General features: G+C 54.6%; 3 protein-coding genes across 4 annotated transcripts in view; 2 read left to right on the top strand and 1 right to left on the bottom strand.

The window, feature by feature from the left end:
- Positions 1-1,305, top strand: part of NRBP1 (nuclear receptor binding protein 1) — a 32,132-nt gene extending 30,827 nt beyond the window's left edge. Inside the window, exons 18-19 of the mRNA XM_027703654.1 lie at positions 198-253; positions 440-1,305. Of these exons, the coding sequence (XP_027559455.1) occupies positions 198-253; positions 440-538 (155 nt within the window). The 3' untranslated portion in view covers positions 539-1,305. The remainder of the gene's footprint in view (positions 1-197; positions 254-439) is intronic.
- An 84-nt stretch (positions 1,306-1,389) lies between these two features.
- Positions 1,390-3,677, top strand: KRTCAP3 (keratinocyte associated protein 3). The gene is made up of 6 exons (XM_027703651.1): positions 1,390-1,599; positions 1,672-1,731; positions 2,326-2,526; positions 2,700-2,834; positions 3,176-3,267; positions 3,447-3,677. Exons 1-5 carry the CDS (start codon positions 1,390-1,392, stop codon positions 3,257-3,259), a joined length of 690 nt encoding a protein of 229 aa, XP_027559452.1. The 3' UTR covers positions 3,260-3,267; positions 3,447-3,677.
- Positions 3,678-4,092: 415 nt separating this feature from the next.
- The window catches only part of IFT172 (intraflagellar transport 172), a 34,231-nt gene continuing 10,870 nt past the window's right edge, over positions 4,093-27,453 (bottom strand). For both annotated transcript variants that reach the window (XM_027703649.1, XM_027703650.1), the window contains 35 exons: positions 26,595-26,680; positions 25,979-26,091; positions 25,349-25,516; positions 24,870-25,006; positions 23,947-24,054; positions 23,360-23,444; positions 22,944-23,036; positions 22,554-22,631; positions 21,382-21,630; positions 19,756-19,834; positions 19,241-19,361; positions 18,714-18,858; positions 18,550-18,639; positions 18,053-18,150; positions 17,689-17,824; positions 17,494-17,610; positions 16,780-16,922; positions 16,013-16,106; positions 15,703-15,767; positions 15,397-15,577; positions 14,782-14,891; positions 14,207-14,336; positions 14,022-14,120; positions 13,572-13,681; positions 13,027-13,090; positions 12,327-12,413; positions 10,393-10,509; positions 9,837-9,947; positions 8,946-9,065; positions 7,464-7,559; positions 6,732-6,791; positions 5,880-5,978; positions 5,367-5,520; positions 4,484-4,572; positions 4,093-4,255 (listed from right to left, as the gene is read on the bottom strand). In XM_027703649.1, coding sequence (XP_027559450.1) covers positions 4,166-4,255; positions 4,484-4,572; positions 5,367-5,520; positions 5,880-5,978; positions 6,732-6,791; positions 7,464-7,559; positions 8,946-9,065; positions 9,837-9,947; positions 10,393-10,509; positions 12,327-12,413; positions 13,027-13,090; positions 13,572-13,681; positions 14,022-14,120; positions 14,207-14,336; positions 14,782-14,891; positions 15,397-15,577; positions 15,703-15,767; positions 16,013-16,106; positions 16,780-16,922; positions 17,494-17,610; positions 17,689-17,824; positions 18,053-18,150; positions 18,550-18,639; positions 18,714-18,858; positions 19,241-19,361; positions 19,756-19,834; positions 21,382-21,630; positions 22,554-22,631; positions 22,944-23,036; positions 23,360-23,444; positions 23,947-24,054; positions 24,870-25,006; positions 25,349-25,516; positions 25,979-26,091; positions 26,595-26,680 — 3,922 coding nt within the window. In that variant the 3' untranslated portion in view covers positions 4,093-4,165. The remainder of the gene's footprint in view (positions 4,256-4,483; positions 4,573-5,366; positions 5,521-5,879; positions 5,979-6,731; positions 6,792-7,463; positions 7,560-8,945; positions 9,066-9,836; positions 9,948-10,392; positions 10,510-12,326; positions 12,414-13,026; positions 13,091-13,571; positions 13,682-14,021; positions 14,121-14,206; positions 14,337-14,781; positions 14,892-15,396; positions 15,578-15,702; positions 15,768-16,012; positions 16,107-16,779; positions 16,923-17,493; positions 17,611-17,688; positions 17,825-18,052; positions 18,151-18,549; positions 18,640-18,713; positions 18,859-19,240; positions 19,362-19,755; positions 19,835-21,381; positions 21,631-22,553; positions 22,632-22,943; positions 23,037-23,359; positions 23,445-23,946; positions 24,055-24,869; positions 25,007-25,348; positions 25,517-25,978; positions 26,092-26,594; positions 26,681-27,453) is intronic.

Genomic DNA, 27,453 nt, shown 5'->3' on the forward strand with positions numbered 1-27,453 from the left:
CAGCCCAGTAAGTACCTTCCTCAGCCCAGTAAGTACCTTCCTCAGCCCAGTAAGTACCTTCCTCAGCCCAGTAAATACCTTCCTCAGCCCAGTAAGTACCTTCCTGAGCCCAGTAAATGGCCTTCTGACCGTGCTGAGGTGCACTGGGGCCAGCTGTGTGCTCAGACTGGGGACTGACACCCTTCCTTGTGTTGCAGATGACAACATCCAGGAGCTGGCAGCTGAACTGGTCCAGCTTGGATTCATCAGCGAGGTAAGCAGGGCTCAGGTAGAGCTATAGGCCTGTTCCTTTCTCAAAGTTCAATGATTTGTGCCATATCAACCCTTTTCTGATGGGGAGGCAGGAGGAATAAGCCATGTCCCTGCCTTGGGGGGCTCCAGCCAAGCTCTCAGCTCTCAGAGGACAGGGCCTACCCTCAACTGTCCTTGTTCTCCCCAGGCTGACCAGAGCAGACTCACCTGTTTACTTGAAGAGGCGTTTAGCAAGTTCTACTACACTCGGAACGGATCCCTGACGGCAGTGACTGTGTCATCTTAGCCCCACGGCTCCCGGGGCCAGCGCGGCCTCGCTGCCTGCGACCCCTCTGTCTGCCCACCACTGTCGGGCATCCGCAAGACCCCAGCTGCAGTGCTTGGAAGCTCATCCTGCATGTGCCGTGGCTGGGCTCAGTGACAGTCCTCCCTGCCCGCCTCTAAAGGGGACTTTGCGCATCAGTATTATTTCCAGCCCTGTTTTTGTTGGGATTTTGCCCAGGTCATGCTGCAGAGCTGAGGCCTGGCTCGGGGTGTTCTGCAGCCCCACTCATGTGCATGGAGTTTGTTCTGTTTGAATTGTACAAAGTGTCTTTTGCACAGCACCGAAATGGGGTTTTTTTGTTTTGTTTTGGTTTTTTTTTCCTTTTTCTTTTTTTTTCCCTTGTTTTAATTTAAAGGTAAGCAGGGGTGAGCCCCTATGCCCCGCACCCATCTGCACCCCCCGTCACTCCCCCCGTTCCCGGGCCGCGGGGCCCGGGGGTGGCCGGGCTCCCCACCCTGCCCGGCGCTTCGCTCCCGCCCCCGGCTGCACTTTGTTTACTGGTTCGCACCCGCCCGGGGCCGCGGCGTGAGCCCGGGGCTGTGGCCCCCGGGCCGTGGCCCCGCGGCCCTGGCAGCCCCCCCGCCCTCCCTGCGGGCCCCGCGGGCCCCCGGGGCTGCGGGGGCTGCAGCGGCCCCGTCGCCCCCGTCCCGGCGCGTGGCGGGGCTGAGCCGCGGCTCCTGCATCTCATTTCTATCATTTCCTATTTTTAATAAACTGTTTTGTAAATACGCGAGTGCCGCCTCTTTCCGGGCGGGGCGGGCCGGGTCCGGTCCCTGCCCCGGGGCGGCGCGAGGGCGGCGGTGGCGGCGGCCATGGCCGGGGCACGGCGGGGGCCGGGGGTGCTGGCGGAGCCGCGGCGGCTGATGCGCTCGGGGCTGGGGCTGATCGTGCTGGGCCACGGCAGCCTGGTGCTGGGCGCCATCGTGCACGGCTCGGTCCTGCGGCACGTGGCCGGCGCCCGCCGCGCCGTCACCCCCGAGTACGCGGCGGCCAACGTGGTGTCGGTGTGCTCGGGGCTGCTGGTGAGCGCGGCCGGGCCGGGCGGGGGGCGGCGGGCCCTGCCCGGCCCCTGCTGAGCGCAGCTCTCCCCGCAGAGCATCGCCGCCGGCATCGTCGCCATCCTGGTGTCGCACAATCTGTCCCGGGCGGTCCTGGTGAGTGCGGGGCTGCGGGGCCGGAGCGGGCCGGGGGCCTCGGCGCGGCCCTGCCTCGCCCGCAGCCGCTCCCCCTGGACCTTGGCCCCGCGGGCTCCTTCCGCCTCGGCGGCGGCTGCCGGGGCTGCGGGTGTCGCCTCTGCCCGGCTCGGCCCCGCCGAGGGCGGGAGCAGCGGGGGCACCGTCCTCGGGCAGGAGCGCCTCGGGCAGGAGCTGCAGCCGCGCCGGGGTCCCTCGTGGGCTGAGGGGTGGGCGGACACGGAGCGGGGGGCGCGGGGCTGAGCTGCGGCGGGGGGTCCCAGCGCTCTGCCGAGCGGGGCCCGTGCCGGGCTCCCCACGGAGCCCGTGGGAGGGAGCGTCCGGTGGCGCCGAGCTCACAGGGGGTGAAGGATGTGAAAGGTGAGAGACGCTCATCCGCGGGCAATGAGCCGTCCTGGAAGAGGCGAGAGATGGTGTGCGCTCTGTCGGAGCAAATGTCTGCCGGGTTCGCAGCACGCCCGTGACCCTGCCGAGCAGCTCTGCAGAGACGGGGGTGCCCGGCCCTGGCATTTCCCCCAGCTTGGGTGAGCCCCAGTCGGGTGTTCTTGCCTGCAGCACTGGACCATGCTGAGCGTGTCCCTGCTGAACTGCCTCCTGTCCGCCGCGTGTAGCGTGGGGCTGGCACTGGCCATCGCCCTCACGGTGCACGGCCGGGGCACACACCTGGTCAGGGGCTGCAACAGCTCCGCGCTGCCTGCGGACGCCCGCGCAGCCATCGCAACCAACGACTGTCCCTTCAACACAACGCGCATCTACGTGAGTCTGCGGGGCCGCCGCACACCCGTGCTCCTCCCATCAGCCTTTTTCTCTTGCTGCTTCCTCTCGTTTTTCTTCTTCTTCTGTCTCCCTCTCCCTCTTCTCTCCCCTGCTGCCTGGCGTGCAGGCAGCCTGGTGCAGTGCCCACGCTCTGCTGACCCCCTGCTCCACAGGACACGGCCCTGGCCCTCTGGTTCCCCTCCCTGCTGCTGGCGGCTGCAGAAGCCGTGCTCTCGGGCAGGTGCTGTTTGGTTGCTCTGGTCTTCCGGGGCATCGGGCCCTGTGCACACAGCTGGGACAAAGAGCAGGTATGCCCTGTCCAGCCAGATGGGTCTCCCCGTATCTGCCCCACAGTTGCTGCCTTTGTGCTGCATTTTGAAGGTGCTGGGTTCTGCTGGGAACAAGCAGACTGTGCAGCAGTGGGAGGGGGGGATGCCGAGTTGGAACCTTTTCTGGCCAGCCTGGGTGCCAGACAGGACCGGCACCCCTTCATACTGGAGAGTTGTGGGCACACCCTCTTCTTCATGCCCCTGAGAGTCAGGGGCTCTTGTTCTTCAAGCCTTGTTCTTTCCTTGTGTAAACTGCCCATCACACACCCTTGCCACCCTCCCCTTCTTTTTCTTTTTTCCCCCTTTTTTTTTCTCTGTAGCTGGCCAGGCCAAGGGCAGCGATGGAGAGGCCACCCCGAGAGAGGCAGCAGCTCCTGGCAGGGCTGGCTGAGACTCGTGCGTAGCTGGAGAGGTGAGCGCAGCACATGGGCTGTTCTTGGGGACAGCAGGGTGCAGGCTCTGCCATCAAAAGGGCCCCTGCCCACACCAGACCCCCAAAACACCTCTTCCCAAGCACGTGGCCAGCAGTATCAGTGCGATGCTGGGACCTGCAGCACAGCCTTGCACTTACACGTGCTCCTTCACTCCCAGGTGGTGCTGCAGGAGTGCTGTGATCCAGAGCAAGGTGACATCACACCTGCACCATGCCCCTGCTGTGGGTAAGGTGGGCTGCAGGGGCGAGGGGTGTGCCTTCCTTCTCCCCCAGCCCCACCACCCCACCTGGCACAGATCCTGCAGGTCAGAAGGTGCTTTGGGCCCCAGACGCTCTCCCCTTCTGTCCCCAAGCTGCCAGGCCCTTCCTGGCATGCTGAAGGCTCTGTCAGCAGTGAGCAGAGGTGCTGGGGCCCAAGTCCTGGTGGCACTGCGAGCAGGTCAGCTGGCTGTGCCGTGCTCAGGCAGGGCAGGGAACAGAAGGTGAAGAATCCCTTTGGTGTGAGCCTCTGGCTTCCTTGAATAAATAAACTTTTCTACCCTGGCTTCTGTGAGTGGCTCTGCTGGGCAAGTGCTGGCTGGGAGCTTGGCCCGCTGAGGGAAGGACCGTGCAGCTGCTGGGAGAGTCCACGTCCATGCTCACCACTCCCTAGGCACAGGGATGTTGACAGAGCCATGGTCTCAGTGTGACAGTCGTTTATCGGGGTGGAGGTTGAGACTCGTGTACAGGGTTTATGGCCCTGTGCCCCAGCAGTTGCCTGTACTGTGGACTCAGCATCCCCTGGCAAACAGGAGCACAGCAGGGTTGAGATACACATTTATTGGGGGTGGAAGGGGAGGGTGCTGAAGAGCTGCCCTGAAAGCTTCCATAGTCCTGCTCACTGGAATGAGAAGCTGGTGCTCGGGAGTCCCCCACACCACCGTCGGAGAAACTCGATCACATCCTGGCCCGCAGGGCTGTGGGATGTCTGCAGAACGAGAGAGGGCTTGGCACTGGAAAGAGGGCCCTCTCCCGGGGGGCCCTGACAGTACCCCGGGGGCTGGCAGGGCTGGGGCTGTTAATTCCCACCCAACAGCACATTGGGAGAGTGCAATAAACCTTCCTGGGACAGTGACTCACCCAGCAGGACTGTACTGTCAGCATGAGGGGCTGAACCCACACCCCCAGCCTGCCTCCCTGCCCCACAGGGGCTCACCTTGACAGCCATCACGAACTTGTACCACGCCTCCTTGTTGACTTCTCGGCCTGGCTTCAACTCGATCTTGTTTCTTAGTACAGGGTATCCTGGGCACAAAGTGACACGTTCAGAACAAGCTGAGCCCCACAGCAGACCCCCATTCCCTCTGCCACGGTTGGGGCTGCCCCATGGCACAGTGTGGAGAGGGTGATGCTGCCTCAGGCTTTAGGAGACCAGAATGAAGAAGGGGGTGCCCAAAGTGGCAGGAACAAATGAAGATGAAGGCTGAACTGCCCTTGGCCAAGGACACCCAAGTGAGTAGGTCAAACAATGGCACCCAGCTCCTGATTTTAAAGCCTGTTCCTGGTGGCTCACCTCTGCTCTCCCTTCCCTGATCCTCTTTAAGTCCTGCACTGCAGTCCAGTACTGTCTGAAGTGTGCACATGGGGAACAGACCTTGCCAGAAGTGACAGCTTTTGTAGAGCAGGGCAGAGCAGGGCCAGGTGCTGCCCGGGCACAAGCATCTGTGCCAGCCTGGAGTCCCCAGGCAGAGCTGTGCCAGCCTGAGCCATCACAGAATCACACAGAGTGGCTGAGGTTGGAAGGGCTCTGGGGTCTGTATGGTCCAACCCCCTGTTCAGATAGGGCCACCCCAGCCCAGGACCGTGTCCAGATGGCTTTTGACTGTCTGGAAGGATGGAGATGCCACAACTTCTGTGCAACCTGTTCCAGTGCTCAGTCACCCTCCCAGTAACAAAAGGGTCCTTGTGTCTCCTCCAGCAGCGCTGGTTCCCCACAGCCACAGTCTCCCCACTCCTCTCCCAGACCTGCCCAGCAGCACGTTCCCACTCCCTGCATAGCACCATCATCCCCTGTCTGAGTGAGCTGGCCTGGAGCTTACCTGTGAGCAGGCAGGGCAGGGAACGCACCCCGGTCCCTGCTGCCACCAGTGAGGCTTCGTAGGTGTTGCGCTCGTCCTGTGGCAGCACCTGCTCCAGCCGCTGGTCCATGGACATGGTGAGCACCCAGTCCTTGACCTCCTCCCGCTGCTCCTCCTGCAGGCACAGCCAGTGCATGGCCTGGAATTGCTGTGCTGGCTGCAGCCCCGCAGCACAGGGAGCACAGGGGAGAGCAGGACACGGGCGTGCAGGACGTGCACAGGTGAGCACACACATGGGGTGGGGCACAGCAGAGGGTGAGTGTGTGTGTCTGTGTTGGAGAGCATGGGAAAGAGTGTGTGTGTGTGTGTGTGTGTGTGTGTGCTTGCAGTGGGGTGGGGAGCACAGAGCAGGGCCAGGGCTGGCTCTGTTTCCATCCCCAGTAGTCCCTACCATCCCAGCCTCATCCCAGTCCCTGTTCAGAGGGACTGCCCCATCACTGCTCACAGGAGCTGGAGAATGCAGGTGACACTCACGGGCACGTGCTGTTGGGCTGGAAGTGGCACTTCAAAAGGAATGTCTGTTCCCTGGAAATCGGAGTGGTCCAGGGAATCCAGGTTCCCTTCTTCAATGGCCTGGGAAAGGAGAAGTGGTGGAGCACTGGGCAATGCCAGCTGTGGAGCTCACAGTACAATTCATGGGGAGGATGCCCCTGTCTGTTCGTGCTTTCGTGACCAGGCCCTCCTGGCATCCACGGCCACCCTCTGCAGTGCCCCTCAGACACTCTCCTACTCAAACTTGTCAGGTGGCCTCAAAGAAGGGAAAGATGTAATCCAGGGCTTTTGTTTTCCCCCAGCAGCTGCCAACAGCACTTGGGAGTGTGGCACAGTGAGGTCTGTCAGCTCCCTTGGGTTTGGTGTTTCTGATGACCAACCCGCTGGTCAAAGAAGGGGCTGAGGGGACTCCTGAGTCTTGTATCACAGTGGCCAAGGCACTGGGTGGTGGCCTCCACCCCCTCGGTAGTTTCCTTTCCCTTGGAACAACTCAAGTGAGCTCATCCTGAAAGCTGTAAGGGCACCTACAGCCATAAGGACTTCAGGCCTGAACTGTCAGGCCAACGTGCTCTTTGCTGCCCCGTGCATGGTGGCATTGGCACACCCAGGGCTGCACAGGTGCCCCCCATGGCAGGTCCTCCCACAGGTGGTGTGAGGGCACCCAGTGCTGTGCACACACACACTGAGTGGGGTTTGGGGCTCTCCATCAGCGTGAACTCCAGTGTGCTGCCACGAGAGCCTCAGGTGTGCCCTGCCCAGGCTGGGGGTCTGTGGTGGCCCTACTGCTGGGTGTCATTTCAGTGGCACAGCCCTCCCCCTGCAGACCATACGCACGTCTGAGAGGTCCAGGAAGCGGTTCAGGAAGATGAATGCCATGTTCTCCCAGCTGACTGCCTGGTACAGAGAGGAACCACGAGTGAGACCAGGCAGCTCATCCTCACAGCCACAGCTCTCCTCCCAGAGCCACATGTGGGGAGGACACGGCTCTCTTTGTGTGACAGCATCCCATGTGCAGCACAGGAAATGGACAAAGAGACTGCACATCCCAGCTCGGCATCCCCGAGGAATGAATCCCTGGGACAACCAGCCCCGTGGCCACAGGCTGTCCCACACAGTGCAGCCAGGCATTATGGACAGGCTGGATGGGGCTTGGAGCAACCTAGTCCAGTGAAAGGTGTCCCTGCCCGTGGCAGAGGGTGGAATGAGATGAGCTTTAAGGTCCTTTCCCACTCAAATTATTCCATGATTCCATTATTGCACAGCCAGGTCCAGGCTGTGAGGGCATGCTGCTGTCATTGCTATGTGTCACCTGGGCAGACTGTCAGACACTTGGGTGACCCAGAGCAGCCTCACAGCCACACTAACAGAGCCTCTGTCCACCCCTGGCTCTGCAGGTCCTGTCAGTTGGCTGAGGTTTGTCCTCCCTGCCTGAGGCTGGACGGCTGCTGGAGTTTGGCTATTGGGCTGCCAGTGCAATCAGGGGGGAATTTGGGAAGATAAAGCTGAGGATCTCTGAGCCCAGGGTGCCCCACCTCCTCTTCTGCTCTGCTGGCAGGTGGCTCTTACCTTGGCAGCTACCCCAGCCTCATAGAAAGCCTTGTCTGCAGGGAGCAGATCCGTGTGGCGCAGCAGGGAAACGGACAGCTGGGCAGCCATGGTGTCCTGTGGACACAGAGGACAGGAAAGACACAACAATTCAGCACAGAAAAAACAGATTGTGAGGGATCTCATGAGATCACAGCACCCCAGACTCACGGCAGGGACTCTGCACCCACGTGCCCTACAGGTAACAAACAAAGGTCAAAAGCTTCAGTTCTGACCCTGACTTCCCTCACTGCTGAACACTTGGGACTGTCACCTGAGGGTGAGATTCTTCTGTTTATGAACATTGCTATTTTTCAGTAGAAGCCAACCCCAAATTCCCCCCCTTTGAGTCACAGAACAGGTGAGGTTGGAAGGGATTGCTGGTGATTGTCAAGTCCTGCCCCAGCCCTGGTCAAAGCAGAGGCAGGAACATGCCTGTCAGGTTTTGACTATCCCAAGGGATGGAGACTCTCCAGCCTCTCCAGGAAACCTACTCCAGCCACAGTGTCAGTAAGCTTTTCCTTGTATTCAGTTATGTAAGAATTTTGGAGTGGGGTGAGGAATTAAAGGGGGATTTCACTTTTCTGCTTGCCAGATATACATCATCACACCAGAACTGTCAAGGCCACCCCTGCTCCATGATCCCAAATAGACTGCCCAGCACCTCAACATTCCACAGCTGTGGGGGTCTGCACAGACTTGGCTCTTGCTGTCTGACATGGTTCTGGACTCCCAACATCCACACATACAGCCAAGGGGAAGCCCCAGTCTCCTCTGTGACTTTCACTGGGGTCCCAGCTGTGGCAACCTTTCCTTTTCACAGCCTTCTCCACCACAGCTCCAGTCCCACACTGATACAGACCTCCAGCACAATTCCACAATCCCACATGGATCAAGACTTCAGCAGGGAGGCTGCTACATATTGTGGTCCACAACAATTCCCAGTCCACAAAAGACTCCAAAATACCTACAGTGCCTTTTGTGCCCCCCTCCCAGGCTCGTGAGCTCCCAAAGCCCCCTGAGAGGCTCAGCACACAGGGCCAGCACCTGCCAAAGCCCTGGGCAGACGAGCTGCTCTCGAGATCGAGTGAAGCTCAGCAGCTCTCACAGCCCAGGACAGCACAGAGGAAGCAATCCCTCTCCTGTGAAGACCAGATTTTTTGTGAATCCCTAACTTTCTATGGTGCCTTTGCTCTCACAAGTCACGCCAAACACATGGATCAGCTTTCCCCTGGTTTACAGCTCCGCCCCAATGGCTGGGGCAGTTCCCACTATGAGCAGGGAAGACCATCTCCAGTTTCACCTGCCGGTGAAGGGCTCCCAGATCACTGCAGTCCTATTCCCACGCATCCATGATACATCTAAGTGCTCCATTAAGTGGAACAGTAACCTGTGGATATCCCTGAACCCCTCAGGGTTCCCCACTCAGGGTGGTGACCTGGCAGAGGAACTTCAAGGCCTCACCAGCTGCTCCAGGCCCTGTGCGGCGGAGCGGGCGGCGCAGTAGTGGGAGATCAGCAGCATCCTCTCGAACTCCTCGTGTGCCGGAGTGTTTGCCTCGCTGGACTTCACTAAGTTCTCACACTGAGAAGAGAAAACGAGAGTAACTGAGGGCATGAGAGCACAAGGGCACTCTTTATCCACTTGAGGCCAGGGAAGCCCAGGGAGAGAGGGATCTGAAATATCCAGGCATCTCTAGAACTGGAAAAGGGCTGGGCCTTGGGTGCTCTGAGTCCCACAGCATGCTGAAGGAAGGAGGCTGTGGGAGCCAGGAATAGTCAACAGTACTGCAACAACAGCCAGCACTGGAGGCAGGGGTGAGTCTGGATGGACAAAGGGGGATTTGTTGATTTCGTCTGTGCTAGAGCTGGGTATTCGTGGGACAGAAACAGAGACGAGGCAATCATGAGCTCTGAGGTGTTCTGGGACAGGAATGAGGAGCAGAAGGCTCTAAGCATCCCTGGGAAGATGGGGAAGACTTGTATTTTCCAGGCTCAGTAGCTCTGTGCTTTCCCCACGCAGCCTGGTGAATGTGGGTGTGGGATGAGAAGTGGAAGTGTCACGACAGGCTCCCACGTTGCAGTGACACAGAGAGCTCTGCAAGAGCCAATGTCCAGACCCACTTCTAGGATTTGGCCTCGAGTGCAGAGTCACCTTCTTCTCTACCTTCTCTTGTTCAGCCCCGTTCATTTCACAGGATCCTGCTGTCCTGCTGTCCACACTGCCATCTCTTTCCCCTGAGCTTGTGTTCTAAAAACACTGCCCGTGCCACCCAGTCCAATTCTTCTTCCTGTCCCGCCAGGAGTCCCCAGGGGCTGGAGCTGAACGGGCAGCGCTGGCCATGGCCACACTCACCAGACTGAGGAGCACATCCCGCAGGTCAGCCCAGCTGGAGTAGGCCTCAGCACAGTTCATGCCAGAGGCATTCACCATCTCCACAAAGAGACGCTTGTAAATGTTGAAATTCTGCAACAAAGAGGAGAGAAGTGTGGAAGGAGCCAGACCAGGAGTCAGTGTCTCTGGAGCTCTCCTGCTGCCAGGCACAGACTGAGGGAATGGCTCCTGCTGTGGCAGTGCTGCAGGTTGCTGGCTGCAGGGAGTGCTGGGGACAAGGCAGGGAATGGGAAGGATGGAAGGATGCTTCCTGCAGCCAGTGCTCTCTGAGAGGCAAATGGCTCCTTTTGTTCTGAACTCGGTGCTCAAGGTGTTCAAAACAAACACAAACACTCAACTCCCCCTGCTGCTTCAAGCAGAGAATGTGCCAGAAGATTGCCTTCAGCCCTCTGGAAGAATCCACCACAGGGCTGCAGTGGCTTGGACACGCTGAACAGTTGGCAGTCCCAGTTCTGACTGGGAGCCTGACTCAGGTGGCAGATCCCAGCACACTGGGATGAGGTGCTGCCCTCGTTACCTGGGGGTTGGCAGGGGCTCCGTGGTGCACGTACAGGCGCAGGGCCTTGTCCCAGCTGCCCTCCCGGATCAGGTGTGTTGCGTACAGAGCCACGTACTTGTGCAGGACTTTATAGTTCTGGAGAAGACACACAGAAAGCAGCAGCATGAGACTCATGAACTGAAGACTTGCTCCTCGGTGGAGACGGATTCATCCGTGTGTGCACCACCCACACACCCGAGTCCCAAAGGTGAGACAGGTAATCAGAGCCAGACTGGCCACAGCACACCTGGGGTTTGATTTGGACCCTACAACACCTTAATCCTGGCTAGCTGATGCTGTGCTGATCCTCCACACAGGCAAATACAGCTGTTTTCCAGCTGCTCAGCACTTGCCAAAGAAATACTGCCAAACACCTGAAGGATGCAGCACTCTACTGTGTGGCACCATGGGGACTGACTGTAAGCCAGCCCTTAGTCTAGCGAAGAATTAGCTAAAACCCCTGGTGAAGATGTTTGTAATTTACAAGGCTGCTCTAGTCCATTTTCCACAGGATGTCACAGCTCCAGGACTCCAGACCTCCTTGGAACACTGCTCATACTTGTGCTGACCCCACAGACACCTCTGAGGACTGCTCTTGGCCTCACAGAAATTCAAGTGAGGAAAGACCTCCTTCACACACGCTTAAATATAGTAATAAGGGAGAAAATGGCACAAAATGTGCACCCTGTTAAAAACTGAGCAATGGAAGCAAGTTTATTGTGCAGAAGAGAGACCAGTGCCCCAGTGGATGTCTAGAAGTTGAACACCCAGGCTCAGCACAGCTTGGGATAAAGATTCAGTCTGGTATGTGAGCTGTTTTGGTAAATGTAACATTATTGCTGTATAATCACTGTATATCAGCTGAGTCAAAGTGATGATATTCTGAACTGGTTACAGAGCAGGGTGGTGCTGATGCTCTTAAGAGGCACGAGCAGACCAACATCTCCTTGAGCTCAGCGTGACTGTGGGGCCAACAATAAACTGACAGAGCCTTTCCTAGGGAATGGAGTGTGCAGTTATTTTTTGTGGATGAAGATCAACACCTGTGGCTCCTGATAAACAGAATATCAATACAGGAGCCTCCAAGAGAACAATGATTACAATAGGGACCATCTGCACCACAGAGAAGCCCAAGTCTAAGCGAAATCAAGTTTGTTCTAGCAGAATCCAAACTCAGGTTGCTGGAACCAAAGTTATAAAACCACACTCGCAGACATTCCCAGTGCTTTTCCAAGGCATCGGTGCTGGCCCAAGGGATAAACTGTGGTGTCTCCACTAATGGCAGATGCTGTTGCCAGGGCTGCCCTGTTATTCAATCTGAACCAATACCTCATTCCAAAAAATCAACACCTCCCTTTGGTTATCTTCATTATCAACAACCACTGAATCATTAACCAATCAATCACCAATCACCAATCAATAACCACTGAATACAAACCATCCCTCGAAGGAGATCCTGGTAATTGAGAGCTTTCTCCTCCTGTTACTGACATGGAAGAGTACTGTAAAACAGTTTAATTTTGCTTTTCTTCATTTTTATTACCCTGCTCAGGTAATTTTGTTACTTTTACGTCAGAAAAAATGAAAAAATGTCAAATTTGCTTTCCTGACAAAGACATCTCATTCCGACTGAAACCAGGGCTCTCCAGAACATGGAGAAAGAAGGCTTTCTTCTACAAATCCCTCTGTCTCCATGGTACCAATTACTTCCAGTCCAAACAACTCATTTAGCTTCTTCCAATGCTCCATTAACCACAACATTTAAACACAATATGCTTCCCCACTCAGCCTGGCTGGCCACGATGGGGGCAGTGGTGTGGTGCTTCCCGAGCTCCCCGTGCTGCCCACCCACTCTGGCTGTCCCTGCTCCAGGTGCCCTGGGCCTGGCCCCGAGGGCTCACACAGGCACTCACCTGCTTAGCTGCCACTTCCAGGCACTTCTCCCACTGCTCCTGCTTTGCATATATATCCAGAGCAGCCATGACATCGATTCCCACCAGCTGGGGATGGAAGCAACCGTAAATTCACTGTGCAGGCCAGGCCTCCTACTCACATCCAGGCAGGCAGCAGCTCACCTGGGTCTTTTTCTCCCAGACACACAGTCCCTCCCTCTCCGTGGCATGAACTTACAGAGCCAGTGTGACCCATCTGCCATCCAGAGGGACCTGGACAGGCTGCAGAGGTGGCCTGTGCAAACCTCGTGAAGGTCAACAAGGCCAAGTGAAGGTGTTGCACCCGGGTCAGAGCAACCCCACACACAGACACAGCCTGGGTGGAGAATGGCTGAGAGCAGCCCAGAGGAGAAGGACTTGGGGGTATTGCTGGGCAAAAGACTGGACATGAGCCAGCAATGTGTGCCTGGAGCAACATGGTCTGGTGGAAGGTGTCCCTGCCCATGGCAGAGAGGTGGAATGAGATGAGCTTTAAGGTCCCTTCCCACCCAACCCGTTCTCTGATTCCGTGGTCTGGTGAATGCAATGGCCACGGCTCACAAGCACATACAGATTCCTCACCCGTGGGCATAGTCAGGCAAAAGCCCCATGAAAAAGGCCCCAAGGATCTGCACAGGTCCTGACATCCCTCCCTAGCCTGCCAGACATCCCAAATACGTACCGAATCCACCTTTCCTTGGTTCTTTAAATACTCCTTATAACGCTGGTCCACATACTCCTCTGACCTGTGGATAGAAAGAATCCTTGTGCCTTGCATCAGTGCAGAGGCTGGATTCAGCCTTGGAACCAGAGGACTTCCAGCTGTGCTGTGTCTTGCTGGTGGGCTGCTGGCACACAGGTAGAAGGGGGAGGAAAGGGCCGAGGCAGCTCTTCACAGCATAATGTGTGAGGAGAACAAGGGATCACAGGGCTTTTGGAACAAACTGCATGCACAGGATTGTGACAAGGGAAAGGGAGATATGGATAGGGATGGAACAAAAGGGGATAACAATCTCCATGGGATGTGTGACAATAGCAAAGTGTCAAAATGGTAAATGGCTTGAGAAGGGTAGCTGTGGAAAATGTGCCCTGTTGAGCCTGGGAAGGCCACTGTGGGAAGAATCCAGGAAATCTGGGGACAGCAGGACAGGAAAAGAAAGGACAAGGGATCATCCGGGAGTGGGAGAAGGAGCAGGAAGAGCATAATTTGCAAAGTTCAGGACATACCTGGGGTCCAACTCCTTGGCCACATGCTTGGCTTTGCTCCATTCCTCCCCTTCAATGAAGGCATCAATAGCTTCTCGGATGAGGTCCAAGTTTAGGTAGAGTTCAGCTGCCTGGAGGGCCAGAGACAGTCCCATGGGAGACAGTCCATGCATTCCAGGCTGAAGCTGGTGCAGACCAGCACACAGCCACAACAGAAAGTCTCTTCCCAAAAGATAACCTGCTCCTCTCCTTCCTGCCTCCTCCCAAGGCCTGCCTCTCTCACACTATTCCAGGACTTGATTCCTTCCCCTCCTCCATCCTCCTTCAAGACTCTGCACTGCCTAACTCTGGATAGAGCCATCCACCCATCACCCCAGGATGTGACTTGGCCTCCTTCCCTTGGATAGAGCTCTCCCTTCCTATGTCAGTCACTACTTCTCCAGCAGTTTGGGGGCAGGAGCCAGCCCTCACCATGCTGTATTTCTTCATGGCCACCAGCTGAGGAGCCACAGTCCGTGTCACCTCCATGCTCTGTGACTGACCCAAGAATTTCACAGCCAATTCAGCAGCCTGTGAAGAGAAATTGTCAGCAGCACAAACGATAAAAGCTCCCAGGCAGCAGAGCAAGTGAAGGGAATCACAGCCCCTGACAATACCTTCAGCAAGCACTTCTCCAGCAGGACACTGTTGCTGGGGTCCCGCACCTTCAGGTAGCACTCCACTGCCCGGGCGTATTCCCCAGCCTGCTCCCACTCCCGGGCCTGCTCCAGCAGCCCTTCGGTTCCACTGCAGGAGGAATGCAGGCTGTGAGCAGGGCTGGGATGCTGCCACAGATCCTCTAGACAGTGTGGAGGGTGTGGGCAGGGAGGTGCACGGCACAGGTAAGCCAGGGACCTCAGATGAGAATGGAGCACGTGGCAGAGCGCACACAGTGCCGAGGAGAGAACTGACTGAGGACCCCTGGGAGATGCACTGGCAGGACAGGACACCGTGGAGATACATATGTGGCAAGAGGCCATCTGGGAGACCTTAAACGGCAGCAATAAGCCTCCAGAGCAGGGAGGAAGGATGAGAGGAAACCTCTGCAGTAAGAAGTCCAGAGCCCTCAAGAGGGAAACAACCGGATCAGGGTTCCCATCAGGGATCCCATCAGCCTGTAAGGCATCAGCACTATGGCCACGAGGAAGAGCTATCTGGGTGTTTCCTGCAGCCTGACCACAGCATTCCTTACCCAGAGCCCTTCTTGCCAGCTTCCCTGCCACACTCCTCCTGCAGCTCTCCCAGCCGACTGGGCATGTACTCCTTGCAGATCCGCAGGGCCTCGCTCCACATGCCGGCCTCCTGCACCAGCACAATGGGGAGAAGTTTTCACCAGGATCCCCCACACTCCTGCATTACATGACATATCTAGCCCCTCATGTCATCTTACCAGAGAACCCACTGGAAGAAACAACCACTGCAGCACCATCCAATTCTTTCTTCCCCCCAAATGGCACCTATGTCTATCCACTCATCCAAAGTACCTCAGGGGAACGTGTTCATCCATTCCAGCTATCTCTGTGGAATGGGCACTTAGACACCAAATGCACCCACTTGTGCTACCCCTGAGGACCACCCATATTCTGGCAGGACATCTCTTCCAGGAACTGTGAGAGAGCAAAGCTATGCTGTGAAATCCACTGGTTCAGTCTTCAGGCCAGAATTAAGTTCCTCTGGGAACCCCCTGAGTAAATGTTTTTTCTTTGGCTACTAAGCTGACAGGGAGAGCTGGGAGGTGGATTTCACTCCTCCATCCAAACTACGTTCTTGTCCAGCGAGGAAGGCAATGGTTTTGCTACAGACTCACCTTGTAGTACTTTATGGCCAGCTCAGGTCTCTGTGCTCGCAGGAGGAAGGCCTCTGCCTTCTGGAACTCCCTCTGCTCAAAGGCAAACTGTGCCTGTCCAACGAGCACATCAGCCACGCTGTCCGGGTCATGGGCCTCAGCCACTCGCTGCGCCGCGTCCCAGTCCTGGTTGTGCACAAACCTGGGGGATAACACGAGATGGAACAGGGGGGATGACATGGAGCAGCCCGATGCTGGGGAGGCATCCAGGCTGGCATCACGTGGGGAGAGCAGATGCAGCAGGCTAGGATGTGGAAGGACACATACATCAGCACGGCTTCCTTGGGCTTCCCAGCTTTAATAAATTCTCCTTCAGCCTCCTCAAATTTGCCCTAGGAGACAGGAAGAAATTTGCTTGCATGCCCTTCCTGTCCCGATACAATTCCATGACCTCCTCTACTTACCATGAGGCAGGGAGGGTTTATGAAGCAAAGATGTGTGTGGAGCCTGGGGCTGTGGAGCCCTTTGGATGTGCAGTGACTGCAGCCAGAACTGTGCCAGCTGCAGCAGTCCCGGGACAACTGCTCAGCCATCTGAGGGAACAGAGAACTCCCACCTATTCTAGGGGGGAAATTACCTCATCTTCTAAGAACATGGCATACTTTAGGTGGATGTCTGGCATCTTCTGCTTCATGGAGAGGCGGGCCAGTTCAAAAGCAAATTCAAACACCCTGCAATGAAAGCAAAAATGGGGTGAGGGCAGGACTCTGTGCTCTGAGGGCATGCCTTCACCATGAGCAAGACATCAAGGAGAGCACAAGACACTGGGAGAGGAGAGAGGGTCCAAAGTGAATGGGCACTGCGGGTTCCACCTGCTCCTGCCCAGAGAACAGGAGCTTTTAGAGTCCCCACTGAGGAAATTCAACTCCTTCACACCCGCTCTTAGCGCCTGAGGCCCTTGGTTCCATCCAAAGGGAGGTGACAAGACTTGCAGGAGCTGAGAGACGTATGGGCTTGGGGGAGAGAAGCAGGGAATGGCCGTGCAGGCAGACATCTGGCCCAGTGCAGAGCAGGGCCAAAATTCTTGTGGCAGGCAGTTACTTATGGTGACATGAGGAATACCTCCTCTCATGCTCAGAGGCTCTCACAAGGCCCCTCCTGCTGAGGTTAAGGAGCAAACTGCTTTTGCCTGCACAGCTCAGACTTGGCATTTGAGAGACTGCCATGAGGACGGGAAGTGTGATGTGTCAAGGGAGTGGAATGCCTGTGTGAAGTATGGTGGGGTGGGAAGACATGCCATACCCTGGCCCTGCTGCTACCACGTGAACAGAGTTATCTTGGGCCACCCATTTTTCCTCAGGTCAGGCAGAGGGCAGGGAGGTGCTGGCGGAGGCAGCTGCATACCCACTGTCCGTTGCATGGTCAATGGCCATTTCCAGAAGCCCAAATTTGCTGAGGAGTTTCACAGCTGCCTCTCCACCCAGGCTCTTCGCCCACAAATAGGCCACGTGCTTATGGGAGTTTGCTCCTCCATGTGCCTTGGCCACCTGTCCAAAAAAAAGGAAGTGGAAGAGCCCAGTGCATCGATCTCACCTGCAGCAGACTGAGCCTCTCTCATGTGATGCCTGTTGGCATGAGAGAGCACCAAAACCATCTGTTCCCTCCTGAGGAACCCTTCTGCGGCCACCACTGGACTGGTGAGTGGGAGAATGAGACAAAGGCATATAGGGCAGAGCAGAACAGCTGCTGCCTTCTCAGCACAGCCCACACCACTGTTTGGGCAGCAGAAGTGACCCTGGCACTCCATGTCCACACCGAGGGGAGCAGTGCTGGAGGCGGCTGCAGCCAGAACAACACCTCTGAGGTACAAGGGGATGCAGTGGTCAGGGGCAGAGCAGTGCCTGGAGGAAGACACTGCTGCAGAGAGCCCAGGGGTCAAGCCCTACTTTTGGGCTTCAATGCTGCAGAGCAGGAGGCCCAAGGCCTCCAGGGCTGGGGCAGTGCTGAGGCTGGGTAGTGTTCTGATCTTGCAGTGAAGAGACACAAAGCAGTTCCCACCAGGATCCTGCAGCCAGAGTCCAACCCCTGCACAGGTGGGGAGCTCTGAACGATCATTACCCTGTATGCCTCTTCCCACATGTCATTCACTCTGTACATGTTCACTGTGGCCTTCCAGTCCTTGGCTTCCAGGTAGTGGTACTCAGCCTCCTGCAAGCGCCCCTCTGCTTCCAGCTCCTGCAGTCAGAGGCAATGAGATGGTGATATTCTTGCCCAGGCTTGGCCTAGCTATCTCCTGCCAGGAGATGCACTCACCTTGCCCAGGTGCAGGTGAGTATCTCCAAGTAAGTCCTTGTGGTACTTGGCTACCAGGCAAACCATCTCATCGTACATCTTACACTTCTTGTACATGGTGATGGCCAAATCAGGTTCATTCACAGTGATGTACAGCCTGGGAACACAAGCACATCCAAATGGCTCAGCCAAGGACGTGACCAGTCCCTGAAATCTCTCTGCATCCTGAAATATCAGCTTTAGGTCTCTGTGTGTGGAGAGGGTTCCTCTGGTCTTTCCAAACCACAGTCCCAAATTCTACTCCTGCCCTGGGAAAGGGATCCTCCTCACTACAGCCATTTTCTTCAGGGCTCAGTCTCAGACAGGTACCAAGGCAGACACTCACCTCTCTGCTTCTTTGTACTTGCCCTGCTTCTCCATCTCCTGGGCCTGAGTTATGTACAGCACAGTCACATCCTCCTGGCTCATACACTTGATTGCCAGCTGCCAAAAGGAACACACAGGGAATACACTGCACAGCAATTTCCTGACATATGGCAGTGAAGGAGAAGGGGAAAACCAATTTCCTTCCCATCTGACAAACAGGTATCCATGCTATATGCTCTGCAGAGAATGGGCAGTCGCTTGTCACTGTGATCAAAGCACACAGGACCAGCTTTTGGAGAGGGCCATTTGTGTCACATGGGGGAGTGAGACAGAGAAGGTCAGGATGTGAACACTGGGAACAGATTTCTTGCTGGCTACTGGATGGCCCTGTATGCATCCTTTGGGAAGAGTGCTGGTTGATCAGGTGGTGGTGCCTTGTGCACCAGCACCTCCTGACGGAAGACACACTTCAGCAAGTGGGGTGGGGTCCCCAGAAGCTTTGGCTTCTGACTCTACCTTGTGAGCCTGTTCCCAGAGCCCAGCCTGTGTGTACATGTCAATGGCATCCTTGGTCTGGCCTCCTTTGATGTACAGCTCCTCTGCAACCTGCCAGGAAAAGACCACACTCAGCATTCCCAAGGGATACACAGAGCACTGGTGACCGTGTTCTGTGGCCTCACCTGATACTCCTGTAAAGCTGCATAGTGCTGGGCAATCTTGAGGTAATATTTGGCTGCTGTCTGTTTGTCCTGCAAGTCCAAAATGTAGATGGCCTTCTTCCACTGCCGGGCTCCCAAGGCTGCCTCGATGGCCTTAACTGAGCACCTAGTATCAAACCCATCACTCTTTAGAGCCAGGCAGCAGCCACCTCCTCCAGCTGTGCTCTGCCAGGGAGACCAGAACGCTCTGCTGCTTGATTCAGCTCCCTGGGTCAGAGCAGCACAAAGGATCTGAGTAAGTGGCAGTGCTAAAGGGGATGAATGAACTAGGACAGCAGGGATGAGCAGTCAGGGCTGAAAGACCTTGGAAGAGATGTGGGAAGGCATCCATGGCTGGCGCCAGCAGAGACTGCACACAAGCACTGGGGGCACTACAAAGCAGCGTGGGGGGGCTCAGTCAGGCAAACCCCCCACTGATGGAGGCAAACGATATCAACTTCACACCCTGCCAGTATCCTGCTGCTTATACAGCCTTCCCCTGCCCCCACCTGGCTTCGATGTAATGGTTAATAGCAGCATCCAGCTGTTTCTGCTGCACCAGATGGTCTCCCCAGGCCTCCTCCAGCTTCACAACTTCTGCAGGGAACGCCAGGCGAGCCAGCTCCACGGCTGTAAGGGGACAGGAGAGCTGTCACCTTCAGGCCAGCAGGGAAGCAGAACTGTGGGGCAAACATGGGCCTTGGATGGGGCACAGAGGGAGGGGAATGGTGACAGTCTAAGCCACTCCAGCTCCAAGGGGTTACCCAGCAACCTGGACCCTGTGGAGAGCCAAATCCATGCTGGTGCAATCAGCACGGTCAAAGGCTTGGGAACAGGACACTGTTCTGGGACTGCGTGTGCAAGTACAACTACGTGAAAATACACACGGTGAAGAGACAATAGGTGGAAGCTTCAGAGCATTCAGGCATCTCTGGGCTCCAGAGCAATTGTTCATGTTGCCACCAGGCCAGAGTAGCCAGGCTCCTGCTGGAGATGGAGGGGAGGAACATATTGAGCACAGTACCTTTCAGGAAGGCACTGCCCTTGCCATAGCATTCCAGAGCCTTCCGCGGGTTCCTGACCTTCTCAAACAGGTCTCCAGCCTAATGACAAATACAAGCTGTCAGCTTCCAGAGCCACCACCTCCCCACACCTTCACACCCCACCAGTCTCACACACAGAGCTCGTCAGTCCTGCCACGCAGACCCCCCCGCCAGCTCTGCCTTGCCCACTAAATAAGAGCATGGGGACTAAGGAACTTCTAGGAAAGAGTGTGGGTGCTGAAACCATTGTCCTCTCTCCCAATCGACCCCAGCACAGACATCCTGGCAGACCAGAGGCTTGTCCCCTTTAGTATTTGAATGGTGGCAAGAGCACACCTCTAGAGAAAGGTTGTAATAACACACTGAGTATGCAGCACCCTTTCCTCTGTTATATCTGTCCATCTCTGACAGCCTGCACAGCAGAAGCCTGAGTTTGTGTTGTGATGCCCTCACAACACCATATTTAATGGCTTTTGACAGACTCTACCTCCATGATTTGTCTAGTCACTTTTGGACCATTTATACTTTTGGTAACCAGGCATCCAGCAGTCACAAGCTCCACAGTTATTCTTTCAACTGAAGGCTTAAGAAAAGGTGACAGGTTTGGAAAAGCACTAAGTTCTCTTGGGTCCAAACGAAATGGTCAGAAAATGCTGGAGGTAAATTGAGACTGGAGAAATGTAATTTGCACAGGACACATAAAACAGGCCAGTAAAAAGCACTGGGTTTTTTTTCACATCACATATATCTCAACTCACAGCCAAAACTGTAACTCAAAAGTACAGACGGTTCAAGCAATAATTTGGCAGGCTCGTGGAATCTATCAGGAGTTCTTGAACATAAAAATAAAAATGTTCAGGTACACTGCAGCCTGCAAACAGCTGGACCCTATGAAAGCACACTAGGGGAAGTGCCACCCTGTATTTTGCCCGCCCTGTTCTTTATTTTCCTTTCTTAAGCACCTGCCAGAGGCCCCTGTCAGCCAAGACACTGAGCTGTACACTGGGCAGGCTCAGCACTGTTTTCTTACATTAACATGATTATGTGCTGTGGGAAAAACACCTTTTGGTTTTAAAACTGTTACCTAATAATAAACAGTTACCAATTTTTGGTGTTATTAGACAGTGAGAATAATCACGTCCCTTCTTTATGATATTTATGGCTCTATAGATAATCTTCAACGTCCTTTGTTTACCTCCCTTAGGTTTTCCATTTAGATTATCCTTACACCATCGGGTTTTTTTCTGCTATGAGGAAGCACTGACATTTCCACAGTGATACCAAGTTTTCTGTTTGATTCACAACTCTGTTCCTGTCAGTTCCCATCTTCCCAAGGGCCTCCTTCACAATTACTAATGCTCAGAGGATATTCTGGAGACATGTTGCCCATGAGATGCAATCTTTTTCCTGATTAATAACAGTAATTCTAGACCTCACCCATCTTACAATAGATGCAGTGAGGATTTCCTCATAAATGTTAACTGCAAACTTATCAACAGAGAATTAGCTCTGCTGCCTTCCAGTCCCCCTGTGCCTCACAGGTGCAGAGGGTGGGGTACAGTCCCTGATGCCCCTAAGAAGGAAGCCCAGTGGGAAGGGCCACTCACCTGTTCATACAGTTCCCCTCTGATCAACGCCGTGGAGATCCTGTCAATGACATCCTCGTTGGTGAGCAGCTCATCCCTGCTCATGGCCAGCCGTGCTGCTTTGGCTGGCAGCCCTGCCCGCAGATACAAGCTGATGGCTGCCAGGTAGTCACCCTGTCCCTCTTGGACCTCTCCAGCCTTCTCTTCCTGCTGGGTATCCAGCAGCCACTGGTAGTAACCCCGACGCAACTTCTCCAGCATGGGGTGTCCCTGTGGAGGAATGCAGCACTGGGTGACCTGGGCAAGGGGACTGTCCAGCTGGTCCTCAGGCTCTGCACACCTGGTCACAGCACCTGGCCTCGGGGACGTGCTGTCCAGCCCGTCCTCAGGCTCTGCACACCTGGTCACAGCACCTGGCCTCTTGCTGCCCGGTCAGCAGAAACCACAATGCTGTGTACCACAGCACTATCTGTTCTTTTTTGAAGCCACAGATACTCCTAAACCAATTTCAGTAGCTTCTCTCTGTCAGGGTTGACAGCAAGCCTGTCAGCAGCCTGGCATTTATGGACGAAGCAGTGGACATAAACCATATTACAGTGTACCCCTGAAAGGAGGAGAACACAACACGCAGAGGAATGTGGGCAACTTTCAGAAAGGAAGAAGATGGAGGACAGAAATGGACTTCCTGTACTTTCTGCAAGTCAGGATGACTTGACAAAAACCGTGTTTGCTAGTTTGCAACCAATCCTGGTGTGTGTATCCATGAAAGTACCAATAGCAGGTTGACATGTGGATGGCCTGATGGCCTGATCTATGTGTACCAATAGTAGAGTGATATGTGTATGGCCTGATCTATGAAGGCACCAATAGAAAGTTAACATGTGTGATGTGTGAAAAGTATAAATGTTTGCAACCTGTTACAATAAGGGGATTGCAACCTTCTTGCAATCCTGTCCCCGCTTTGAAAGAAGATTCTATGTCGCTCTGCCCGTCCTGACTTTAACAGCGACATCTCTCCCTCACTATTCACCCAGGTCTGTACTTACACCAGTGCAACCTTTCCTTCTACTTGGAGCCCTTCTCAGCAGAAGCCAGGTAGGGCAGGTGAAGAGAACCCAGGCCTGAATGGACTCCCAAACAGAAGATTTACCAAGCAAGCTCAGCCCACAGCCCAGTGCAGCAACATTCTGTACCTTGGCCTTGGCCACCACAATGCATTCATCCCACATGTGCAGCTCCTGGTACATGTCCATGGCCTCCTCCGTGGCATTCTGTGTCAGGAAGCAAAGAATCCAGGTTAGGAACAGACACACTGCCTTGTAGCTCTCCAAGTGGGAAGGGTTAGATGTGCAGAGAACACTTGAAAAATTGTACCATCTCCTTTACATGGATATGCATCCTCCCTCACCCTCCTCATGCACCTCAGTGCAATCCTACACCTTAGAAAAAGGAACACCTCCTTCTACTTCATGGCAAAAACTGCAAAAACAGGCAATGTCTTCCGTTCTTCTTACAGAGCAGGACACAAACCCCTCTGCTCAGAAATAAATTAAATCTTTTCTACTCCTTGTTCCTTTACTCACTTGTTCCAGGAAGATCATCTCAGCCAGCTTGTAGTTCTTGTCCAGCATGGCCAAGCGGGCCCGCACCAGGTAATGCTCTGTGCCATCCCCACCCTGCAAACGGCAGAGAGCTCAGTTTGCTGAGGGAAAGAACAGGCTCTGGAATGGAACATGGAGGGGACTGCACTGCAGGGGGGGGCTGGGTCACTACAGAAATGAAAGACAGCTGAGAATCCCAGCAGTGACAAGCCAGGAGCAGTAAGAAATGGCCAGTCCTGAGAGGGATCTGAGGCATGGATGAAGGATGTCAGCAGTTTCTACATGACCAGGTACTGGTCTGTAGCATGACACTGGGGAGCATGGACACAGAAGATAATGTGCATGCGAGTGTTTTCAGGAAAACTGTGGCCCTACAGAGCAGGAAAAGTTTGACTTACATGCTCTTGAGCTGCCTGGTCAGCAATGGCATTGGTTTCATGCAGAAATCGAGCCTTTGCCATGTTTCCCAGAGCTGCAAAGCACCTGGAAAGGGCAAAGAAGTTAGTCAGTAACTGAGTTTTGTTGCCCACTTTTGGTCCAAGAAAAGAAAATCAGAACTTGGGCAGCAGACTCAGGGAGAGGTGGGGTACCCCTGCTTCAAGAGAAGGATTTTGCCAAGACTCATGTTCAGATGTGCCCTCTAGCCCTGCTCCATGGCAGAATCCATGGGCATGACCAAAGCTCATGTTTCACCTCTGCAGGCTTCAGAGATACCTCGAGTTTGTGCATCTCTGTCAGCTCCCTTAGGCCTTGCTATACACTGATTTACATACATCAACAAAAATCTCTGACACAGAGGGATGTTTTCCTGCTCTCTGTTCTGGCATTACTGGCTGGGATGAAAGGGCAAGTCATTGCCTGGCATGGAGAACACTTAAGTCTCCAACACAGTGAATCTTCCAGGCCACACACAGAGCCTGTTGGACCCTGGTTTCTATGAGGGATTCAGCAAAGAGAGTGTTTAAGCCAGGAAGATGTGATGTACCTCTCTGCAATGTGCAGCTGTCTCGCTTCCAAAGCCAGTCTGCTGAGAGTCTTCCACATGGCTTCAGTCTCTGTGGACATTTCCAGTGTCTCCAAAAATGCAGTAGCCCTTGAGACAGAGAGTTGAAGACTTTCAGTTACAGAAGAGCTCTCTGACGAAAATCCCAGGCTGAGACAGGAGCTTCCTAACCACAGCTGCACTGAAGACAAGTCAGGTGTGCTCAGTTCTGAAGAGGACAGTGTAACACAGGGCCTGACAGAGCAGGGGAAAATGTAGAGACCTGGGTGATCCCTACCTGGGCTAAGGTACTTAAGGCAGATGATCAGCAGAAGGCTGTAGCAGTGTGGGACAAGCCCAAAATGTTGTGCCTGATGCAAGTCCCTGGTGAAGAAGTCTCTCAAGCAGTAACAGTGCTAGGAACACATGAAGTTTTCTCCCCTGAACACTTTAAAAAGCCCTATAACAGTGTCAGCAAGGCCCAGGTGGCTGCCATCACTGCTTCAGACAGTCAGCTTTTACTCTGCACAGCTCCTGGCTGTTTCCATGACACTGCCACCATCCCCAGAAGGGCAGCAGCAGAAGTACCCAAGCACCACTTCACATCTGGCTGCTCTGGAGACACACTTAATCACTGCAATTAACTGACAACTGCCTTCAGCAAATCCCTGTCAGTGTCTATGGGACCAGTCTCTCCCTGAGTTTGAAACCACAAAGCTGTGAGAAGGTAAATGCTCAATATACACTCCTGAAGGACTCTGATGTTCTCTATAGCCAGACGTGGCACCAACATCATGCTCAGAGACCAGAGTTCAGCTCTGTATGGAAAGCTGTGCTGCTGCCACTTCTGGATCATTGATTCCCAGGTGGAATGTGGAATGTGACATGAGCTACCTGCCATTCCCATCGGTGTTTGTAGCCCTTACCTGTGATAATCCCCATCATCAACAGCAGTTCCAAACTCTATGAGGCCTTCATCCAGGGTGTAGGACACAGTGTTCACCCCTTCAGATACTATCACTTCAGTCTTTCCATCATTCCGTTCCAAGTCTACGATATCCCCCTGGAAAGAGTATCAGCTGTCAATATTCCTGTGTTCTCCTGCAGTACGTGGGGTAGCAGGGATGGGAGGGCAGCACCACGACAGTGCTGCCAGTCACAGTTCTGCTCAATGAGCTCACACTGAGCAGACTGAGCCACGAAGCAGCTCCTTGCTATGTTAACTGCCTCCATCTTCTGCCAGAAATGTCTGCCACAAAGCTGATGGATGAGCTCATATTCTGTCCAGGAGAAACCAGCTGTTCCCTTCTACCTCCCTCCTGCCATACCACCCTGACTAACCCCACACACGCGAGCAAGAAGAAACAGAAACTGCAGGAGGCAATCAAAGGCTCCAGAGTTTTACCTTCAGAGGAAACATGGTGACTCGCTCTGGAGCATCGATGTTGTACCAAATGCAGAGGGTGTTTCTGTTCTGAGCCACCACCACGTCGCTGCCTGGAACCCACTGCACGTAGGAGCAATAGTTCAGAATGGTCGTCTTGGTGCTGCTTTCAATGTCATAGAGCTGCAGCTGGAGGGGGCAGAGGAGAACAGATCAGCTGGGCTCATGGCTGGGCACAGGGGTGAGGCTGTCATGTCAGTAGTTCTCAGAGTCCTCCTTGTCACTCCTTTTAAAGATGGGCACTATGTTTCCCTTCTTCTAGTCACCCGGGGCTTCCCCTGAGTGACATGACTTGTTGAATATCACAGACATACGTACAGTAGAAGAATCTATGATTTTCATTTTCAGCTGTGATGAGATGAAGCAAGATGTCTAGCAACTAAGTTCAGCATTAGCTATGACTCAAGACCAAACATGCAACACTGCCAGCTCATGCAATCTGGACACAGCCAATCCTTCTCAAAGGAGCAGTCAAAAAATCACGAGTACTTTAGGTGTGTTTCTCACCTCCCTCCCTCCACTCAGGCATGTCTGTCTCTACCTCTCCCCAGACACGCCATCCTGCCACATGGCCCGAGGTGCCTGCCTCACCCTCATCTTCTTGTCCCTGAAGAGCAGTTTGTGGCCTGTTTCATTGAGCTCCAGCCAATCAATCTTGCTGTCATGGCTGATCATGCCAGTGCTGTAGCCAGCAACAAGGTCCACTTGGGAAGGAAGAAAAGGAAACAGTGTAAGTACTTGAGGTACTCCAAAGTGCTGAAAATTCAATGCTGTCCAGTGGGAATCAGGTGCCTGGGACCTAATTAGGGCAAAACCCCTGGCAAACACTCTGTGACATGAAAACCAGAGAGCAGTGACATTTTATCTTGATGCCCTCTCAACAACAACTCTCTCCTGCTGTCTGTGAGCTCACACAGCTCACGGGCAGTGCAGGCAGCACAGCAAGCTCACCATGCTGAACAGAGCCTGGGTCCAGGCCACAGCCACAGACACCCATGGCTGTGTCCTTACAGCCAAAAGCAGAACAGCCTGGTGTCCAGTGGGCTGCTGCCAGGCAGAAGGAATGCGAAGGGGAACTTCAGGAATCTGCTGCCTGGGAGAGGGAATATGCAGAGGACCTTCAGGGATATGCTGCCTGGCACAGGAAATGCAAAGGGATCAGTAAGGCTGGCAAAACAAAGGGGAGGGGAGGGAGGGTTCCAGTCACCTGTTGCTATAGTCTTGATGTCTATCAGGTAAGCCAGTCTCTTGTTCTCCTCCACGCCTCTCTGCCGTCTCTCATTGATACGGACACTGTGATTTGAAGGGAATGATGACTATTACCTTCACCACTCTCAAAATTCACATCTGAATCACACAGTCCCTCCCACACTTCCCTGCAGTTCTCCCAAGCACATGGAGCCTATGGCAGTTCCCTGACCTGTGACTCTTGTCCAGTACCTATAGCTGCCTCAGGTGAGAACAAGTTTTTCAGACCCGTGGCTTTCCCCTAGAAGCTGCCCCTCTGGAACAGGGATCCCCAACAGCAGATTAGTTACATTGCTTCCACCTCTGAGCAGCCCACGACCCACCCTCCTCCCAGAGCAGAAAACAGGGTATGGAATTTCAGAGGGGCAGAGAAGGTCCTGCTGGCAACTGAGTCTCTGATGATGCAGTATCAGGACCAGCTGGGATGCAGAGCTGCCTGAGAATGTGCACAGGAGATCCCTCTTCAGCAACAGCCATGCATTAAGCATGGATCAGAAGAAAAGAGGCTCTTATGCTTCTAAAACTTGACAACCAAGAGCCAGACAACTAAACCACCACTGGTCACTGTCAGAAGTGGGTTACTCAGCTCCCAGTGTCTGGGGGCTGCATGCTACAGTGGGACACTTCCAAGGTTATATGTCTGAGCTCACCCTCAGTCAACTCCTGTGCTGGCTACACGGGCAGGTGGAACCCTTACCTGACGAGATGAGGGTTCACAAACTCTATGTAACCCTTACCTGACGAGATGAGGGTTCACAAACTCTGTGCAACCCTTACCTGACGAGATGAGGGTTCACAAACTCTGTGTAACCCTTACC

Source organism: Neopelma chrysocephalum, unplaced genomic scaffold (assembly GCF_003984885.1).
Source record: "Neopelma chrysocephalum unplaced genomic scaffold, ASM398488v2 Primary Assembly neopelma1_245, whole genome shotgun sequence".
NCBI lineage: Eukaryota > Metazoa > Chordata > Aves > Passeriformes > Pipridae > Neopelma > Neopelma chrysocephalum.

Bases quoted from the DNA above. Each gene is read 5' to 3' on its own strand.
- KRTCAP3 (XM_027703651.1), top strand. From the start codon at position 1,390: ATGGCCGGGGCACGGCGGGGGCCGGGGGTGCTGGCGGAGCCGCGGCGG. The intron at 1,600-1,671 runs GTGAGCGCGGCC...CTCTCCCCGCAG, and splicing joins CGGTGTGCTCGGGGCTGCTG to AGCATCGCCGCCGGCATCGT. The intron at 2,835-3,175 runs GTATGCCCTGTC...TTTTCTCTGTAG, and splicing joins ACAGCTGGGACAAAGAGCAG to CTGGCCAGGCCAAGGGCAGC.